The sequence below is a fragment of the Acanthopagrus latus genome, chromosome 15, assembly GCF_904848185.1.
Source record: "Acanthopagrus latus isolate v.2019 chromosome 15, fAcaLat1.1, whole genome shotgun sequence".
NCBI lineage: Eukaryota > Metazoa > Chordata > Actinopteri > Spariformes > Sparidae > Acanthopagrus > Acanthopagrus latus.
The window spans coordinates 8,969,202-8,991,151 of record NC_051053.1 but is presented as its reverse complement, the minus strand read 5'-3'; the positions used below and the strand labels follow the sequence as shown (position 1 = coordinate 8,991,151).

Below are 21,950 nucleotides of genomic sequence, written 5' to 3'. Positions count from 1 at the left end.
TGCAAGCGCAGGGAGAGCAGTGTGGGAGGAAGGAGAAACTTAATCATCTGAGACTCACACTGATTAAAATCTGTCACAATATCGATCATAAGTACATTATACTGGTTGATCACTGCTGCCTGCATTTCATTTGTGATATTTGTTACAGATATGTCAGAATATGTATAACCACACAGCCCACACTAAAACCAGCTGGAGTGTATAAATTCAATGTATTTTACCTTTGCAAACACCTTTCATTCTCCCGAACTCTATTTCTAAGATAAAATATATTCTGCTGCAGTGTAAAAGCTTGGCTCACGCCCTCTTTATCAGACATAAGGTCATTGCAGCCTGCTACGGGAGAGCCGCACCAGTCTGTCTCCCCCCACTGCTCAATGCCAGTCCATTTACCCAGCCCTCAGAGAGCTTGACTGGAGCACAAAAGCATCACAACAAAGAACGTGATAGGATGAAGATCTGGCTGCCCCACTGAGGGGATGAGAGCGGCGGACGAGAAAAAGACGTCCAGTTGCTTGAAAAGACACCTTGGCCAGAGACCTTGGGAGAGAAATGGCGGCGGCGGCGAGGTATGAAGGGAGGTAATGAAGAGGTTCAGAGGAAAACATGTCCGCTTGCTTACTTACCCCAGCCCAAACACAGAAAGCGCTTGCGGATGAGCCTGGTCCGGACTTTTCCTGTCACCGCCATGTAGGACTGCCAGGCCTCTGTGAGGACCCAGCAGAACGATGCCAAGAAGAAGAAGTGCAGAAAGGCTGTCGTCATGATGCAGACACCCTATTGATTTGAGAAAGAAGGGTCAGAAAGAGATATTAGCTTACAGGACAACAGCTAATATAAAAATGGAAATGCAGCTGTAACACAACTACAACAAGTGCACCCTGCGGATACACATTGATTATATTGATATTTCTTTATTCCCTTGAACTATTCTTGAAGCACAGACAGCATTTGCCCGTCTAGACCATCCATTGAAACGCCACCATGTGCATCAAATGGAACAAAGCGTCTGTTTAAAACTGCAGCAACAGAAGTGGCAGTTGTAGTAAAGATCAGAGCCAGGCTAGCTGACACAGAAAGCCATTGCGTAGCATTCTTCTGCACTAACCCTCATTAGTATGCTGGGGATCCCACCTAGAGGCATGTGAGCCAAGGTCAACTGTTTTACACAGACAGGAGGGGAACAAACCACAACACCGCCTAAACGATACAGAACGCACGCGACGGAGGCAGCAGATTGCATTCAGGGCTGACAACGCAGCACCACTTTTCAGCTTCAATAGCTTGTCCATCTTTGTTCCACGGAGACGAATCACCAAATGGGATTGTTTAGGAGAGGATTAAAAAATAAAGAACTATCCTTAGGAATCCTGTCATGGCACACTGACATTCGTGAGTGAGAAGAGATTAGGTTTATTTTTTTGTCAGTTCAGATTGTTTGCAGAGTGAAGCTGCAGTAATCTGAGCGACGCCGCGCAAAGAGGGGAAGATTGAAGTGTATCATCTCGTCCCAGGGCGTCCACACCACACTGTGAGATCTCCCATACACTTTACATCACCCACTGAGAAAAACCACACTAAATCCATCCATCGCCTGTAGTGTTCGTGGGGTTCATACGGGATAATGATCCAGCACGAAGGGTGGTAAATTGTGTTTACCTACACTTGCGAGGGATGTAAGTTATGTAACTGTGGGTTCAGGTAAAAAGAAATTTCATCAAAATTCATTGAGGATGCATTCAGGTACAGCAGGTATGTTGCTGTATAATGCCATATGCCTGATGTCTGAGTCTGACCCTTAAATGTAATTGTCAGGGTTGTGGTTTTTTAATGGCCGACTTGAAAGAACATCGGACTATGAATGGCCTATAAAAAAAGAATCACCCCGCTAACATTGATAGGATACATTAAATATACTATATACAATCATTTTTCTGCTGCAGAGTGGCAACAGTGTGGTGCACAGGCAGCAATGTCAAACTTACAGTTTAATCTATAATTCCATAAATCTTTACTTTCTGTAACACGTGAGTCATGGTGAATTCTGCTTGGTCAGTTCAGCATTCACTAAACTTCACCCTTCGCCAATCTGGATGCAGTAAAGATCTGCTGGGAAAAGATATGATGCTGTCCTGTAAATGGTGAGCGTTACCTAAGCAAACATGAGTCAGTACTGGCAGCTCCCGGGTGGTATACAGGGTCAGCAGTGGGCTCTTTCAGTGAACACACACATATTTTTACTGATACTTAAATGTTGAAACTTATAGCCACTTCAAATGTACCTGTATCTGCCCAAATGTTTAAGTTGCACCGTGAGAGACATTTTTGTATTTTACCAGTACATTCTCAATTGAAATGGAGAGAACATCAGTACAGCTTTATAGTCTTAGGTTCAAGAATAATGTTCAAAGATATATATATATATATATATATACAAATGTACATGAACAGGAAAACTGGAAAAATGGCACGCACATCCTGTTACAAAAAAGTTTGAGTTAGAATTAACATTTGCTGTGTTGCATCATAGCCACATAGCATCTATTTATGCAGTGTTTCCTTTTTATATGGTCCTATGAATTCAGTGTCCTGCATACAGTATACTGCTGTGCTGTATGTGATTGCCACTGGATAAACCTGACAAATAAATGAGGGAACATCTTATATTAATCTTGTATATCTTTGCATGCTGATTTTGAAATGAAGGAGACAGCAGGGGGAGGGAGGAACCACCGGCAACACTCTTTATGGCACACACTATAATCAGCATCGGATAGCTGCTTATTAGCATTAGCAACCACCATTGTGCTACTAATATGCATGCTAATAATCAGCTAGGTGATGGTAAATATGTGTTCCTTCATCTTTACTGATGCCCCACTGCCACCAGTATGTTTACAGTACAGAAACTATATTGCCTGTAGTTGCATTCAAGGCTAAATCTAGTGTTGCTCATGTGCTGTCCAGGGTGCTGAAAATAGAGTTTGCCTTGTTTCCTGGAAACAGGTCACATGCGCCCGCTATGTTTTGCGGTTCACTCGGAGGCCTGTACCATGCGGCCTCATTAGTCCTCAAAAATAAAAAACTGTGCATTCGAAAAGAGAGAAAGGTACAGAAACGAGGATGGCACTGGTTGGACAAAGGCAGTCATACAAAACCAGGTTGAAACCTGGAGTTCACACTGCCCTCTAGAAAGGCAAATGCCGGGAGATGTTGAGCGCACTGTGTCAGTATCCATGGAAACTGAGGAAGGGACCACATTAAAACATTGCAGAGCTGATAGACATGGAGGTAAGAGTAGAGGCTGTCGGCGAATACTTCAAGCTGGTTCAATAGTGTCCGTTTAAGGTCAGGACAGGAATTTTAAAGAATTTCTTTATGTGGCCAGACTAAACTTTGACTGAAAGCATCTGGGCTGAGCCTCGGTGCCCTCTCAAATGTTAAGAACTGAAAGCCTTGTGGTCATGAACTGTTGCACACTGCTTTATAAGGCAATGAATTGAATGGAAGAAGGGAGCAGTGGCATACTGTTAAAGTGAAACATATAAAAAAGGAGATTTTAGTTCTACTTATAGTAAAGCTAAGAAAACCCTCCTTTCTATTTTATCTGCCAATCACAATAATTCTTTATTCAAGGTAACTTTAAGTTCAGCATACACTAACTTTTAATACCTATTTTCTCTATCATCACAATAAGCAAGAGAAGTAAGAATAGTTTGCTCTGGGAGATGACATTAATTGTGCAGTATGTGTAATTTAGTTCTGCAAAGATCTACAACGTTGTTCAAAATGCTGCAGAAGAATCTGAACCAGACCTCATAACACTACTTTCATCTTCCCAACTGTTGTGAATCAGTGTGGGAGGAGGAGGCCGGTTGTTATTTTGACTGAAGCACCCTCCGTTTGAATCAAGCAACAAGTGCCCCAGTGCTTTAAACAGTAGGTGCTTGGGTGGAGGACATTCAAAAGCTTCAAACAACAAAGTGGTGGTGGTGGAGGCAAAGTGTTGTTGAACCGCAGTGAAACTCTGAGCAAAAATGCACCGACTTTGCCACTTCAGTAAGAAAATGGCTACTCCTACTTCCTCTTTCTGTGGATGTACCTCCCGACAACCTGGAGCGAGCTCACACTTAGGACACTTCTGCCCATTTTGTTTCAATATGTAACACTCGTAATGTTGAAAAACGATGCACGCAATTACCCTTCAGAGGATCCCTAGAGTTATTAAGCTGCTTTTACACATGCAGGAATGAGCTGCATGTTGGTCATGACTGCTTCTATTCATAAATCATTTAGTTTACCATTTGACTGGAAGGCAGGGATAGATAAAATCTCTCTTTCCCATACAACGCTATAAGGGAGGTCAAGCTTGGTGTACTAAAAATATACTATAGTTCAACTGTGCACACTGTTGTTACTGCATGTGTAATATACAGCACATACATGAGCCCAAGCATGATGGATTTTTTTTATGGTTGATCTCTCGTGTTTCCATGTATAGAAATCTTAATTGAAAAATAGATGTAATTCCTCGTTTTCTTAAAAAACATCTAAAAGCTCAGAACTCATTTTCTCATTTTCAGTTTGTTTGCCAAAAGATGACTTTCTAGAACATTTCTTTTTATCTTTATTGGACAGATTTTGCTGTGGCCATGCAGCATTCACTGTAACCATTCATGCTACCATGGCGCTCCAGTTTTTCCATTTCGACTACTATCACCAAATAATGCTGCCAACAATTTACCGTCATTGGAATCATATAGCATATTTAATCCAAACTGAGAAATTTCCAAGCTCCTAATATCTCTAAGGATAACAATTTTTGACAAGCTACCAGCTCTGATAAGCCATCTGTGTGGATACACGACATGCAGCGTTTAAACAAAAGGTGATAATTGTTAATCTCCTGACGCATCAGGAGGTTTAGACACCCGAAATATCAAAAGCAGAGAAGTTCTTTAAAGCCGGCTGACTACAGAAAAACTGTGTCAGCTCAAAATGCTCACCAGATGTGACTTTCTGGCATGTTAAGAGCTGGCGTCTTATCATTAGCCAACTATTTCCTGGTGATGTCTTCATTGTCTTCTCTTGGTAGTTAAAGCACAGGCTGACGCGCGACAGACCTTGACCGCCAGCCACCTAATGTATAATACATTTTCACTCATTACAGGATGCTCATTTTACTGGAACATCCTCCATATTTCTAACACCTTCTAATTCTACCTTTGCTCGCAAAACCAACAGTGTCTGCTCCTCTGTGTCTTCTCTCCATAAACCCAAGACGAACAACGACACGGGACAAAAGGAAAGCACAGGCAGACAAAGGTGACTCACTGACTTCTTGCTCCCAGAGGACACCTCCACACCAAAGAGATGATTTCTATTAGACGATGAGCAAGTCTGAATCCACAAACACCGGAGCCAATTATATGCACTTCTTACAAGAGATGGAGGAAAAACAAGTGAGGCAGTGTCAGGCAGCATGGCAATTAAACCCACACAGGGGCTATGTTTTCTCCTCTTGCTAGCCTACTCCTCAAACACTGGCTTCTACAGTACCTCTGATCAAACAAATGAAATATTTCTCAAATATTATTACAGCAGGAGAGTCACAGTCGAGACGAAACAGAGGGGCAATAGTAATAAATTGTCCTGGAACTTTTATCAACAACATTGTAGAGATGGCTTTCTAACTTGACTGAACCAACAACATTTCACTACAGTTGATGATGGGCCTCAGAAGAGCTGGTTTGGTTTCGAGGTGTCTAATTAAAGCTTACAAATCAGGTTCTTGAGGCTGTGAGAGACAAATATGAGAAATTCGGATTTATCATAACATTTTTTATGAATTCTGATTCATATTTAATCAATCAAATGCCTATGAAGCTTTTTGTATTATTATCAAATTGTAATCATACAGAAGCAGCATTTGTTTTCTTCACCAGTGAAGTTCTGTTTTCACCCCTGAATGTCGGTTTGTTGGTTGGATTGTCAGCAGGATTACACAAAAACCACTGAACAGATTTCTGCGAAACTTGGATGGAGGATGGATCTCGGCCCAGAATAGACCCAGTTAACTTTTGGTGAGGATCCAGATAAAGGGACAGAATCTGAATTATTTTCTCACTTTCTTTAATATCGAGAGATGTCTCTGGCTGTTTTTCAACATTTGATTAATTTCCCAGGGAATAATGCATGGATCTTGATGGAAAAAATCAGGCATATGTAGTCGGAGAGTATTTATGCGTAAGAACAAAAGGGAACTGTTGGGCCTTGATGGAGGATTGCCATACGGTATTTGGAACTGCAGAATTTCATCTTAAAGCTTGAATTAATCAAGTTTTCACTTGTGAGCAGAGCAACAAGCTACAAAAATAATATGGCCATATAAAAAAGGTGATAGCAAATGTATTAGCATAGGTTGTAGCCTAATTATGTATCCAAAAGATGCAAGGCAACATAAGCATTTAGTTGGAGTACATTCTGGCCACCAGATGAATCTACGTCTAATACTCCTTCTCCCTTATTCCCTGTATTGGTTTCCACTGACTCCAGAGGGAAATATCTGCCTCTTAAGCAGCTAAATACTCCATTCTAATCACAAGCTGGTTGCTAACTTTGTCATTTGATGCTGGGCAGGTAACAGATATATTAGATGCAGTTACTGAAAACAGCTGTTAAAAGTTAAAGTTAAAAGCTGTACAACCAAAGCAATGAACTGAAAGAGGCTAAAACACTCAAGCGAGCAGAAGAGAGCTCCTGAATCATGTGATTATTCTCTGTTGTTTCATCATTAGAAGCAACCTCTCTCACATTACATGGTCATTTCATTCATTAAGATGCCTTTATTGATAGTAGTATATATATGATTGAAGTATAAGCATTAATGTTCAGCATAAATAACAATACTGGGACAATTGCAGCTATATTAGCCAGTGCTGCTTTAGTTTAGCACCCTGTGAGTCAGCCAAGGTTTGTCAAATCACTCTGGGAGAAGCCGAATTGACATCTTCAGTATGTCAGTGGATTTTCCGAAAAACCACCTAATCTGTCGGCAGATTTCAGAGACAGATATCTTATTAGGAGCATGCCGGGTGAATATTCCATGTTAAGTGGTGGTCCTTGTAATCAAGACAGGAGATGACCGGAGCCCTGATTAAATCTGACAAGGCTTCAAATCAGCTCAGCTTTTAAAATGCCCTAAAGCGTCGTGCATTCATAGTCTCAGCTACTACCGTGTGCCGGATGCAAGGGCCATCGAGGAAACAGATGAACTTATCATGTGTGGTTGCTGTTTTTGTTATTCTGTGAGATCACAGTGTTAATCAATTTACTTTCTGGTGAATGGTAACAGTTAATACATTTTCTCATATATAGTGTCACCAAGCAAAGGAATTTTTAGCTTTACAAAACACACTTTAGACTATTTTTCTTTTGGCTCGTTCATTCATTATTCATGATTCAATTTTCATAGAACACGGGGAAATTAATGGGAGGAAGCATTTTGATTTATGAGCAGAGTCTGGTCCAATGTGAGCCCCCAACTGCTGGTAGGCCCATCTGCTCCGAGAATAAGTCATACATGTAAGCACAGCATAAGTGGACATGTTGCACAGCACAAGCAAATGCATCTCTAATGATGGAGTACCCCCACAGATATGTATTTTTGCAAGCGTTTTAAAAGATATTTGGCTCTGGTTTGCATGTTGAACTCATAAACTCTCCTCTCCTCTCCAAGAGCGTCCAAATACTGAAACACTGGCTTGTTAATGAGCCGAAAAACTAAGGACAATGCATTAATGAGGAGAAACAGTAGGGCATAATTAGATGAGGGAAAACAACAGTGTGTTCCTTGCAAAAGGTGCAGGTAAGCTGAGAATATGGTTATACAATAAAATGGACAATGTGTCATTCTGTAGTGCTGCCAAATGACTGAGAAGGGCATCTGTGTGGGCAGCTTGTAAATCCCAACTACTGTTTGCCAAACAATCTTTTACATTAGCCACTTGTTTACTGGCCAGTCATGAAGCCGGGGGAGAGGGAGTGATACATATTTATTGGACACAGTCCTTCTTTAACTATCACAGTTGTCCTTTTGAATCCTGCTGACTCGATTTGAACTTTCATTGACATCTGAACAAAAAACAGTTTCATATGCCTCTGTGATGGCTTCAAGTCATTTCAGTAATGCACACTGCACGGAATAGTGAAAGTATGAGAGCCGCTTTTATCAGGCATCTGCTTTACTGTCACCATTATAGGATCCTTTCAGGGGCGACATCACAATAATTTCATTAGTCTTTGATTGACCGGTATGCCATGTTTCCTGCTGTGCATCATGCCCGCCTTTCTTCTCCTACACTGTTGAATATCCTCGACAGCAAAACTATTCTGACTTGTTAAGAACTGCAGCGCTTCACGTTTGAACCGTGGTGATAAAACTAGTATGCGTATTTTAAGTGAAACCGAAGGTCTCCCTTTTTTGTTTTCTTCATAGCCTTGCGCTTTTAATTGCAATTAAAGATCATTGCTGTCTCAGCGCCAACAGATTGGGGTTGTCTCAAGTTTACCAGAGGACAATGTAACACCTGAGTGAAGACCAATGGTCCTGAGCCAACACTAAGTAGATCTACATCTTATAGAGGCATTAGAAACGCTTAATTTTCCATCTGGATGAAATATGGAAAGCTTGTATGCACAAGACGTAAGAGAAAATGAGCGTGTTGCCTGAAAGAGGCCATAACCTAACTGTTATATTCTTGTTTTGTACTCTGAATGACAAAGACAACATCTGGTATACAAAAAGGGGCTGTCCTGCAGATTAAACTTCTGGTAAAGAAGAAGAAGAATGAGAGTAAGCGACTCTCCTTTTCAAAATAAGAGTATGGTGGAGTAAAACAAATCAATTGATTAGCAACAGGTGAATAATGATGGACCTCACAATATTCTGCGAGCTGTCAGCGCACACGATCATGTGTTGCAACAGAAAACTGAAGATCTCAAAGAAACACTCACAGTGGCCATTACGATAGCAACAATCATCGAGCTTTATTAAGCCCATCTGTGGCCACAGAGAGGAACCACTTGAATGTTTACACTGCCATTATTCCAAGTTAAATCTTTTGATTTATAAAACAACCACTAGAGCCCCACGTGTTTAAACTGAGCAGAATAAATCTGTAAAATGTCACTTACCACGTTGTGGGTCTGCGTTTGCCCGACAAGGATCAATATGTTGGAGCAGATTATTGATAAGCAGAAGTTGAGCAGTATGATGGATCGTTCAGATCGAATATATCTAAAGAAGAATAAAAAGAAAAATAAATCAGTATATTTCTTCACTTTGTATCTTCATGAGATCATTCATCATCACGTGGTTGCATAATGCTTCTAAAGTGTTTGCAATTACCTCCATAGCACGGCATAGATCACTGCCAATGTGATCAAGGCGAGGCAGGAGAGACCACAGCCAACTATCAATGTCACAGATGGGACCCCTGAGTACTCCATGGTCTGTGGAGGAGACGGAGCAAGACGAGGCAGTCAGTGGGAGGTTGGATGTGGTTCACGCAGGACAGTAAAGCTTTTATTGTTGCCCGGAGATGGAACCAATCAGAACAAAACCACCGCCAATCTGAACAGTCCACCGTGGGTTCTTTAATATACTGTGAGGTTTCTAAGTGCGTGCGTGGGCTTGAAGGTTGTTTAGGTACATGGCCAAAACTTTCCACCTATTTGTGCTGATAGAGGACAGTGGGGGGCTGAAGCAAAGAAATCTATTGTTTTGTTTGACTTCTGTCATTTGTTGTTAACAGTCACATTTTGAAATCATGTGAGCCAGCCAATCACAGGCCTGCGATTTGGAGCACACTATACATTCGTGTGGCCTCATACATAGCATACAGTCGTCATGATTGAGTCTTTCCAGAATGAAAATCTATTTTACGTCTTAATTAAGATCACTGAATGTTTCAGGCCTGATGCAGCCGAAGGTAACAGATTTCTTTGTGCCATCTCTATTCCTGCTGTGTACTAATGCGGAGGCCACAATGTAAGTACCCTCTGTTCTCAATGTTAATTACTCCATCTTCTCATAATGACAGGCTTCCGGCTCCTTTACAGTAATCAGATTACAGTATGGCGAGCACAAAGACATGATTTCGCTCACCTACAGGTTCTCTGACACCAGCCACACAATTTTTTTTTTTTTTGTCAATCCGACAACTTCTATCCCTCTCAATCCCCAAATGTGACTGATGAGAAGGGGGTGGGGGTGGACACACAAGCATCAGCATGCACACACCCTCCCGCGTGCACGCGCGCACACAGAGTTATCTAAATCTATGTGCAAACTAGAAATATCCCCCCACAATCTCCCGTTACCGCTGAATTACTATTTAACGGGATTAGCACACCAAAGATTCAATTTACATTCGCACCAGCATACACGCACGCACACACGCACGCACACACACGGGCAACGTTTTCTCCTTTACATTGGCCTATAAAACCCACACTGAATAACAAATCAATAGCCTACTTACTATTTCTCTTGGTTGCTGAGCCAAAATGGCGAAGGTAGATACACGATCACATAAGCATTTTGTATGGGATGCATCTGTGAGCACCGTTTTACATCCTTTTGTGGACCAGGCTCCCCAAGAATCGTTCCTGCAAAGGAAGAAGGCAAAAGAGGCAATTTAGAGGTTTTAATTCCAGCGGTGGCACGACTTCCCGGGACTTATCGACATCGCTTCGTGCGTTTTCTTTCTTTTTTTTTTCTTTCCTTTTTCTTTTCTGACTTAATTATTTATTTGAATCGAGAGCGAGACAGCGAGAGAGAGAGAGAGAGTGAAAGGGAGAGAGAGAGAGCTATATAGCCGTATGGACCGTTACGTAAATAAAGGAGACGAAGAAGAAGAAGAAGAAGGAAGGGAAAAAAAAGCGAACAGACACATCGACACGGCTCTTGTGTGGCTACGAGCAGCATTTCAGCTGGAAGCAGATAGAGAGGCAGAGGCACGGAGGAGGGGGAGGACGCACGGAGCTGTCCAAGCAGACCGGTGCTGATTGATTCGCTATACGCAGATAAATAGCAAAACAACTGGTATCAAAACAGCATCACTCCCTCTTAACGCTCAACAGATAAGATCGTTCGCATTTACCTGTGTCGCTTTTCTGCGTGATTCGCTATTCCTCTAGATGCTTTCCAAACGACTGTATATTCCTTGTTTTTCCTCCTCTCAGTGCACCCTGTTATCCCGTCTTTTTTTTTTTTTCTCTCTCCCCCCTTTTCGGTTGATTTTTTTTTTGCCGCCCCCCCTCTCTCAACTGTTTTAATTAGCAGCTTTTTGAATGCTTCCTTAGGGGGATTTTCACCCTGGAAACGGTGGACAGCATCAGATTGATACTCTGTTCCTCTGCTAGCGTGAGAGGGAGGGGGGGGGGCTGATACAATGAGAAAAAGAAACGCACGCTGTCGCAGGATCTGTTTATTCGGCTGCGGGTCTAAGTGATATGACTGGAATAAATGATGTTTTTGGATTATTCCTGAAAACCGTTTTCACACGAACGTCGTCGCTCCTCGACGCGAGGCGCTTTGCAAAAAGAAACACTGCAGAACTAATACCACCCCGCGGAAGCAGCGCGAATGGTTGCAGCCGGTCCCCCACTTCACACCACTAGCAGGTGAAATGAAAGGAGCGCTTCTCTTCCATTTGTCATTCGCCCCCACTCATTTTCTATCTCCGCACACACACGCACAAAGGAAAAAAAAAAATCATCCTCGTTTGATGAAATGCCCCATGTGCAAACTTTAGTCATGGCGGCGTTCGGATCAGCCTTTTTTTTTTTTTTTTTGCCGCAACACGTAACCTCATATTAAGAATCGTGTCGGGCAAAACACCTGTTGTCCCTCCAAGACACATTGCTGTCTTTTCACTTTACAACATCCCACTTGTTTTCCGAGATAAAACAAGATTCATGCCGCTGATTTACATCCCTACGCAGCATACTTGCAGTTGATTTGTGCATCCAGTGGCCTCTGCTGTGTGAAGCAATCCTGCTTTGCCATTTGATCAATATGGCAGCAATATTTATTGTTCCTGGAAGGGGCCCGGGGAGCCCATTTCAAAAATCCAACCAAGGCTGACCACTACCACTTGGCATGCAACTACTTGCATGTTTTCATTGTGCCACCACCCCTGTTGCTATTTCAAACAACTCTGACTTTTTTCAAAAGACAGCAGTACCAGAATAAGTAGTGTATGCCTACATTCTATACAGGCTGTGAACAAATTAGGCTTAAAGAGCCCCAAATCACCTTAGAGGTTCCATGGTACATGCACTCTGCTGATTTTAATTCTCAAGGATTTCTTTGGTGGCTTCATAAAGGAAGGTTCAAACACTGGCATTTCATGATAACAGATAAAACTGTTTTGTGAGGCTTTTATAAACTTATCTCTATTGAGCCGCACTGAACAATATAAATCAATCAAACTTTATTTGTATAGCAGCGTTTGTACAGGTTAGTGCGGTTCAAGGTGCTTCACAGGCGACTGACAAGCTGGTAGCAAGACAGAACAGGTGTGGACTATAATAATGTTGAAATAAAATTTAAGATACCACAGAAGAAAAAGTGAATTAAAACGTTTTTTAATAATACTGTTTAAACGTCTCTTTAAACAGTGCCTAATCAAAAGACAGGCTGAAGGGGTGGGTTCTAAGTTTACGTTTAAAGATTACAACACTTACAGCTGCTCTCAGATCCTCAGTGTCTCGGAGCAGAAAAGCTAAAAGCTGCCTCATCAAAGGTTTTAGTCCTGTACTTTAGAAACAACTGAGTCATTCAAGAGGACCTGAGGGGCTACGCTGGTTAACACACTGTGAGCAAGTGAAAACACAAAGACAAGTAAAAGAATATGAAAATCAATGCAACTCTGACAGGCAACTAATGTAAAGACTTTAATAGTGTAATGCGTTCTGTGTTCCTTGAGGTGATAAAAAGCAGATTTGGTGAAAAAGCCCACATGACCCTAAAAGTTCAGATCCAATTCAAATTCCACACCAAGGTTTTATTACTCGTTGCCTTATGGTAAGTCCAAGGGAACTTAATCTTCTTACCAGTTTCTCTCTCTGAGCTCTAGAACCTATGACTTAAAGTTCAGTTTTATCCTGGTGAAGCTAAAAAAACATTGTGTGACAGAGATACGAATGTCTTAAATACATTTAAAAAGAGTAATGAACTGGTACTGTGGCATTATCAAGATACCTGGTGACATTCAAATATGTGTGTCTTTGGCGTAACAATGGAAAGAGATGACATTACTGAGCAGTAATATATATAGAGTGAAAAGCAGTGGGCCCAAAATTGATCCCTGGGGAACTCTGCAGGTTATTTTAGAGAGGTTATCAATGGCAGCAAGGAACTATCCTGATGTCACTGAGTGCTTTTATCCGGGTTTGTTAAGCACTATGCTTATCCCAAAGACCATATTGAAACACTTCCAGCATATTGTTTGAACCAATAAAATTGTCTTATTTAATTTACAACAGTTTTTCTAAAATTTGACTTAAACATTAAAGATTGCAAATTGATCTGTTGTGGGTATGACACGGCATCCTTCTTAGAGTCATCAGAAGTAGCAAGCATTCCTCATTTCATGGAGTGGTAAAAGAATTTAACAACCTCCTTAAACACTGTGAAACTTTTTTTTTTTTGTTCAAAAGGAGGCTGGAATTTGGTCAAGGGCATGTGTGGAGGACTTCAGTGTTATTACCACTACCCTTCCACTTCTCTTCTGGGTTTGGACACTAGAAATGTTATATGAAATGTATATTTGAAGAGTTCTTTAAACCAAAGTAGATGCTAGTCATTGACAAAAAACGTGTTGCTGATGGTAACCTAAGGACACAGATGAATGCTAAATTAAGCCTTAGTGAAAGCATTATTTGTTGCAGCCTTTCCCCTAATTGTTTGTGAGCTTTCAGGTTTAAAACACATGTGAGCGTTGGTTTCTGCCAGCCTATGAACCTATGAGAAGTTGACGAGTGGCAAGTTCTTTAAAAATGTTATTACTATTGGGAAGGTTGTTCTGTGCATTGTCATACATGATTGAGACCAACATTTTGAGCACGCCTTTAAGTAGAAGTTTAGCCCTTTTATTGTTTGAGGTAATCCCTGTAGGACAGAGAAATAGGCCGTGTTGCTGTGTGACCAACAAGCATTACAACCTTCTACACAGCTGCCCACATGAGATCGCCTTTTGCATACAGAGCTGTTCCACTCTCAAAACATGATTGTCAGATTCAGGAGCAAACCCATTTTCCAATGCATGCTCTCTTGCGATAAGATTGATAGCATGTGTGATGCCTTTAGTTCTTGAAAACTTTGCGATGAATCCACCTCTCCCCCCCGGTGAGGACTCAATCCTTGACATGATCTGTTCCTAACTTTTGACTCGCTAGATGTTTTTCTTCTCTTTTGTGCCAGTGAGAGAAGCTGACAGGAGAACATCCCTGACTGGGGATTTATGTATGCAACGTCTGATGTGTCGTCTGACCTTATCTGGGCTCGGTGGCCTTCGAATATAAAGCGTCCCCAAGAGAGAGTGACAGTGTTGATGTTAACCACAGTGAGACTGATGACGTGACATTCATCATATACCCTTTGTTGACCACTTTCATCCGTGCGGTGATGTATTGACAACTCTGTGCTACAACTTCCACGATTGAAAAATGTGACAGAATTTGATCCTGCTCCAACTTGAACACATTTAGGTGTCAAGATGCAAGATAAGTGACAGCAGAGTGACATAAAAAGTCGACAAAGTTTTAGACACATTCAATATTTAAACCCTTGCGTCTTGCTGAAACAGAGGGATAGACAGTTTCTCAAAACTCCAATTAGGTTTATGTTCCTCGCTGAACTTTGACAGATTGAGTTCCTCTAGGCATAGAAATCTTATTACTAAACCCATCACATTTCCAGATGTCCAAGTGGTGCACTCAGGAGCCAAAGAGTGAAGCTGTGCTTCCTCATGGTTGTCCATCTAAACAAGCAGCCGTATCGACTAATTGACCAGATTTAGCTGCATTTTTTTAGCACCTGTGTTGTTCTTATGCATGTCAGTCAACTATGCACATGAGGTTACCATGCACATAATATGCTATTTCTACAGTAGCTTGGGGAAGACAATCCAAAAAACCTCTCTTAATGCATCACATGCCCACATCAGATTAGCCAGTTACTGGGCTGGGGGCTTAAAGAGTTCCTTAGGCAATGCACTTTAGGCAATTTTATTAAGTCTGGAGAGACTGACACACAGTGTCAGGCAGAGAGACGGTGGGGGCAGGGCTGGGAAAAAAAACTGTTACATCCATTGCGGCTCACTTGATGACGGGCAATTTATATCAGCCTGTGGGCCGCGCTGCATGTGCTAACTGAGTAAAGATGAAAGAAAAACAAGTGCATATGTTTATGTAGCATGGAAAAAATTGCATTAATCCTGAATGGGACAAAAGGAGATAGACAAGCAAGGGAGCCTGCTGTTTTAGTTTTAAAGTGAGGACATGAAAGACTCCACAGGTGCATACAAAGTGAAGGTGTCATGCACCTGCTAATAGCTCCATTATGCCTATTATCACTGCAGCTAGGTGACCTTACGCTGACCTATAACTGTGCCTGTCCAGCTCAGTTGTGTTCAGTTTAACACAGCTCGTATGAATCTGTTTTAACTCTACAAGGAAGGCAGGCTGTTATTATGTCTGTCATGAATGAATCAACCATCAAACCCATTAGGTTTGAGAGTAAAGCAACACAATCAAATCAATCACATCTGTTCATTTGTTCGTTGCATGTAGCTCCACTGAGTCATCACAGCACCATTACGCTGCAGCTGTACTTTTACTTCATGCGCTACCTCAGGGTGTACATGTGATTTGCCCCAACTCACATCCTGTGCTGTCACACACGCAAATACAGAACTACCTCCTGCTGTCAACTAATGCATGGTTAGTGTCCTTATCAGTCCATCACGAGTCCTTGCTGGAACAAAGCTTACAATTACTGTAAACATCGCCCACATTGTTACTTCTACTGCCTGCCAACGTCCTTTCACAGAGATCACTTCAAAGTGGACAAGCTAGTGGTTCCGAGCAAATCCAAAGATCATTTAAATTTCATCTAAATTCACCAGAAATAAAGAATGCAACACTGTCTGCATAGACGATGCCTATTCACAAAATACAGATGTAAAACAACCAAAAAAATCTTCCTGCATCCAATCATGTGCATGTCTTTGGAGAGAATGTTTTTTATTTGAGGGTCGATGATGTGAAAAGGTTTGACAGCTGCTGATCTCAGATATGAAAATGTCAAACAAGCTTGTCAAAGAGGGAAAACCATTGGGGAGCCTATTGACAGTAGTTTGAGAGACGGATGGAACCAAAAATCAAAGACAACTTAGACATTTAAAATGTAACATCTCCACAATGAAATGTCTAATACACTGCCAAAAATCCCCTTTGATTTATGTTGTGTTTTGTTGTGTATTGACATATCCTTAATCCCTCCATAAATATTCAAACCCATATGGCGAACATATGAATACAACTTTAAGACATTACTTTTTCCTTGAGTTATTTTCGTCCTGCCCGGGCTACTTTGATTTGACAATGGTGATTAACAATGAAGACTACAACTCCCACTATACCTCTCTACCTCTCCATTTTTTTGGTAGTCATCATTTTGACAAGAGTCACCCACTTTAATACATTTCATATTGTGTATTTAGATTTAAAGATTACAGCTAGATATGTGCATAGGCTGCTCTTAATATGTGTCAGCTGCAGTAGTTGTATGTACTGTTGAATTCCTAAAGAAGCTCTAAGTAATGTAGATTAAAATGATCAGAGGCAGAGGCATACTACAATTACAGAATTAATCAAGCCTTGCACACACACAACGAGAAGAAGTTTGGTTACCAGAAGTATATTGGTATAATATAATTATCTCCATCTTTAACTGTATGCTGTGCCTTTACTATAAACAGCATGGTTTCTAGATGTCGGTTTCTGGATGCTGGGTCTGGAGGGACAGGTTTTTTTCTGTCTGTCTGTCACAGAACATCGACAAAGCAAAGGGGAAATTCAAGAGTATCAAAAGGCACTCATGTATCTACTGGTGTCTATGATGTATAATTGTTTAAGACGGTGCTCAAGAACCACACCTTACAGAAAAGGTTTCTCTTGGTTCTTTAGATTTACTGCAGCTGCCAGTGGCGTGTCTTGTTTGGCTCAAATCCAGCATCTCCAGATGTTTGTTGAACCTGAAGCTGCCACACCTTGATGCGTTAATGATTCATAAGCTTTGACTCCACAAGAGTATTCCTGGTAATGTTCATGGTACGAACTGTGTGGCAGTAATTTAAGATGTAGCTACTGAGATGACTCATAAGTAAACCCAAATTTGTTTTCACATCTGTCTCAGATTTGTTCTTGCTTTTCTACTATCTTATATTTTAAGATGAATTCATTCAATGTTTAGCACTGATACTGTTTAAAACATTGCAGATAAATCTACTAATAAAGTGCTTGTTTCTGCTCAGTCTTGTTATTACAGGTGTATCCTACAGCTTTTTAGTATATAGCCTTGTACATTCTGCAGTGTAAATCATCTCAACCGTTCTCAACCAGGTTCAGCACTGGAGTTCTGGCAAATCTATCATACATGTTTGGCCATAAAGATTACAATCTTTGTGGTTACACTGCACCATAAAAGGGAACTACATTTAATACTTCCAATAGCAACGAGTAATAGTGTAATGTATTATATTTTGACTGCTTTAGGGAGGACACAAACAGATTATAAAAAGGGAAATAAATCTTTAAAAGTGAGAAACAGGTGTGTGTTGTAAGAAGATGGTTTAAAGAAGGGGCAGGCTGCTGTTAATCCTGATGTGGCACGTTGTTACAGGATCTACATGCTTTTAATGATGAAGGTTGTCCTTTTCAGTTTAAGGCTTGGCCTCTATAAGACTCTGCTGGATATTCTCAGAGGGGATGCTCGAACATCTGCGATTAAAAAGTCTGAGAGACACTCATATGGCTTTCCGTGCTCTGCTTTACAAGGATTCAGAGGATTTTAATTGCAGGGGAGAGCCAAAAGGCTAGAACGAGCTGGTAATGTCATTCTGTAATTTCCTTTTTTTCTGCGAGTTTAGTGGCAGTCTGGAACAACAAAAGAGCTAGAATTTATGCGAGTGATTACAATACTCGAAATGAGATTAATTCATCTTCACAAACCCATTTAAAGAGCGATGAGTTGAGAGCTTAGACGGGCTGAAAAGCAATCTCATTCAAACTCATGATGCAATGATGCAAAATTTCAAAGATAGTGCAAGACAGTGTGAGATAGTGTGAGATAGTGTAATATCTCTTGATTTTATTGGTACATTATTCCTCCAAAATATTTATCTTTGAACACAACAGGGACGTTAGCGCATCTGAAATCACTGGGCTGCATTTCATATTTCTCCCTTGGTACAGTGGTGGGATATTGGTAATTTCAGGCTTGTTTGATAGCCGAAAATATTGACATTTGAAAGAGTAATAAAAGTCTATGCATCTGACCTGTTTACACTTGGTGCTGTGGAGCTGCAGACTTGAGAGTCAATGAAAAAAGGATATTGGTTCCCTGAATGCTCTTACGTTTTTTTTTGTTTTTGTTTTTGTTTTTCACAGCATGTGGAGTAAGGCATACAAGCACAATGACTTATCTTTGCTTTATTCTTCATTTCATTTATTTTCCTCAGGACATTAAAATGTAATCACTGTGGCAGCCAGGTGCTACATTTTGCTCCAGTTATCTTGGTTATAAAACTTGTCAAAACATGACAAACCCATGAAGCATGGCTCACTCTGCCCCACTTGAACCCTGCAACGATAGTTCTGGCAGGTAAATAGTTTTGCTTACTCTACTTGCAAGGAATTACATGATGTTAAAATGGAAACTAATTATCTTAAAGCTGTAATATGTAAATGTTGGAGGGTAGTGATAGATTTGACCAAAATTTGCCATATTACAGCCGATGTTACAAACCATTTTCTGGAACACAGCTGTATTTATTACCCACAAACTCTACCAAAAAACATTTTTATTTAAAGATGCAATATGTAAGAATGTAAGATCTACGTCACTGAGAAATAAACTAAATGTATCACAGAATGTGAAGAGAGTTTTGCATCATTACAAAGACATGTATTGTGTTGCAGTGATATCTGCTGAAGTTAGCATGCTAACCAGCTAGCCCCTGCTTCTCCTGACTTGTATTACAACTGTGTCCTGCAAGAGGCGCTGATCAGATAGGAAACAATGCCAATACTTTCCCACTTCTCAGAGCTCCCAGTCCGGGCAGAGTCAGCTAATGTCATCGCTAATTGCCCTGCTAACAGTGCAATCTCGCTAACAGTAGCAACAGATAGCAGCAGTAAGCAGTTATTGTGGTGATATGCTGCACCCTATTTGTTTGGCGTATTAATTCAACAATTGGCAAATCCTTATGTATTGCACATTGTTCATATTCAAGTGTATTATAATTTGTTATAATTGTTTTTATACGTAATATTATGTATTTTCTTTGACATGTAATATTATTTTTTGTTGATTTTTCTAACTTGTAACATGTACAGAGGCTGTCTAGGTGATGTACACTTTAAATAAACTGAAGTTGATGTTCTTAACATAGTGATGAAAGACTCACTTGGATACTTCACTTATGTTAAAGTTCTAATACCGAGCCTGAAAACTCTTCATTTCCAATTAAAACAGCATTTAAATGTACAATTCAATTATTATTAGTGATGCATAACATTAATGTAGCATTTTAATCATGTAATTGGAGCTCATTTCAACCTATTTATACAATATGATGCTGCTTAATGTTCTCAGCAATCTTACATCTGCATCCTAAACTGAGGACTGACTTGTGTTTTTAAGGTACAATATGATTCTGTAAAATAGCCTGCCTTTAGTTTTTATTTTCATCTTGTCTAAAGGAATCTTTGTAAACTGAGATTGTAGACTGAGTACTCTATGCTGACCAAACTAAAAGGATGTGCTCCTCAAGGTCGAAGAATGCACAGTGCTCAGCAGATCATTACTTAAAATGATGAGGTGTTTCAACAAGTCACAACTTACATACCCAGCCTTTTTTTCTTATGAGAAAACCTTTAAAACATCACATTGAGTGTCTTTATATAAAAGCTCAGGGTCAAGTTTATTACAGAACAAATGCTATTTTTTTCTTCAAGGGCAAGGAAAATTTTTTTTTATCCCCTTTGAAAATGTTACATTCATTCATTCATTCATCATGTTGGAATACACCTTTTTTTATAATGCCATATTACATGAACTGCTCCCTTATTGGTGTTTTCTCATGACACTTAAAATCCTCAGCAGCTGCAACCTTCGGTCATGTGGACAAATATATACGTCTTTCCTTGAACTTGCACTGTCGTTGGTGAAATTACTTTTAAAGTTTTGCGTTTTTTTTTTTTTTTTTAGTCAGCCACTTAGAGAAATTTCATATTGTCGATTTTAAATTTTTTGTTGCTCCTTCTGCTGCTTGTCTTGGCCAGGACTCCCACATAATAATATTATGAATGTCAACGGGCATATTGCTGTTAAAGTAAAGGTTTAGAAAGATTATAGTTGTCTGATAGATGTAATAAAATAAATGGTTAAAAGTATTGTATTTTCTTCTGAAATGCAATGAAGAAGAAGTATAACTTAGCATGAGATTGACCTACACATGTGAACTACAAGTGCATGTACCTTAAAATTGTACAGAAATTTAAGGGGATCTTGTAGTCTTCACAAGTGTTAATATACTGGTGAGGAAGAATTTTGTGCCATTTCATTGTTTCTCAGAATTATTATGCTGGCGTACTTCCCCTAATTTAACACATAATAATATATCAGATTATTCTCATTAAACCAGTGCTTTGATTCACAAATAAAAACAGAACAGATGCTCGCTGCCTCTCATTACTTCCCCTCTCCCTTTCTCCAAAACAGAACAATACATTTCTCTAGTTTTGCAGTTATTAAGATTTAACAGCCCCTCATTAAAAATGCACCCAGTCGGTTCACTTTTTGCAGCAAAAATACGGGCAAAAGGACAAACACAGAGAGACAGAAAGTAACTCAAGAAAGTGCAGAGTCTATCACAATATCAAGCTACAGCTTTGTTGTGATTTCCAGCATCTTTGGTCCGCCCAGTGGCTTACATAAAAAGACAAATCACAGCAGTTTTTTCTTCTTGTTGTCACAAAAGCAGCAGAGACTCAGGTGTGACAGCTGTCTCAGCCCCGCGGCTGTCACTGCCGCTGCCTTCACTGTTCAGCTCAGTGTTCACACTTCTGTATCTGGACCACAATGAGTTGGTGCGACGGGCAGCACAGAGGACAGTTCTCCACTTGTGGACAACATTTTCATTCTGCTCATTGTTACAGTGAGCACTCTAATTCAGTTTCAACCAACATGGCTGACAGATGGAGTATGACCCCCTTGATCAGTGCTGAGAGTGGCCGCTACTGTGTAATAGCATGAGCCAACTGTTTGAAATGAACACGATAATTGCACCATGGAGCCATTCTGTGGGGCTCTGATTGAAATGACTTGGTGTGGGTCCGAAAAATAAAAACTGATAGGAAACACGTGGTTTGTAAAAGTCAGAGAGAGAGAATGGAGCAGAGTTGTCCCAGTTGTATCATTGCTGTTTCAAAAATAGACCAGTTGCCCTCAAATACCATGATAGAGGACAGACCACGCACAATTCACATGCTAAAATAACCTCATGTAAGCTTTCACCTAAGCTGGGTAACCCACAGCTGCTGTCATGGTTCCATAAATAAAACAAGACGAAGGTCCAAATTCTTTTGGTAAGTGC

The 21,950-nt window shown here is 40.5% G+C and overlaps 1 protein-coding gene across 7 annotated transcripts in view; it reads right to left on the bottom strand.

Annotated features, from left to right (window-relative positions):
* The window catches only part of adgrb3 (adhesion G protein-coupled receptor B3), a 122,003-nt gene that overhangs the window by 12,855 nt on the left and 87,198 nt on the right, over positions 1 to 21,950 (bottom strand). For all 7 annotated transcript variants that reach the window (XM_037124911.1, XM_037124913.1, XM_037124912.1 and 4 more), the window contains 4 exons: positions 10,545 to 10,671; positions 9,410 to 9,513; positions 9,196 to 9,298; positions 627 to 777 (listed from right to left, as the gene is read on the bottom strand). In XM_037124911.1, coding sequence (XP_036980806.1) covers positions 627 to 777; positions 9,196 to 9,298; positions 9,410 to 9,513; positions 10,545 to 10,671 — 485 coding nt within the window. The remainder of the gene's footprint in view (positions 1 to 626; positions 778 to 9,195; positions 9,299 to 9,409; positions 9,514 to 10,544; positions 10,672 to 21,950) is intronic.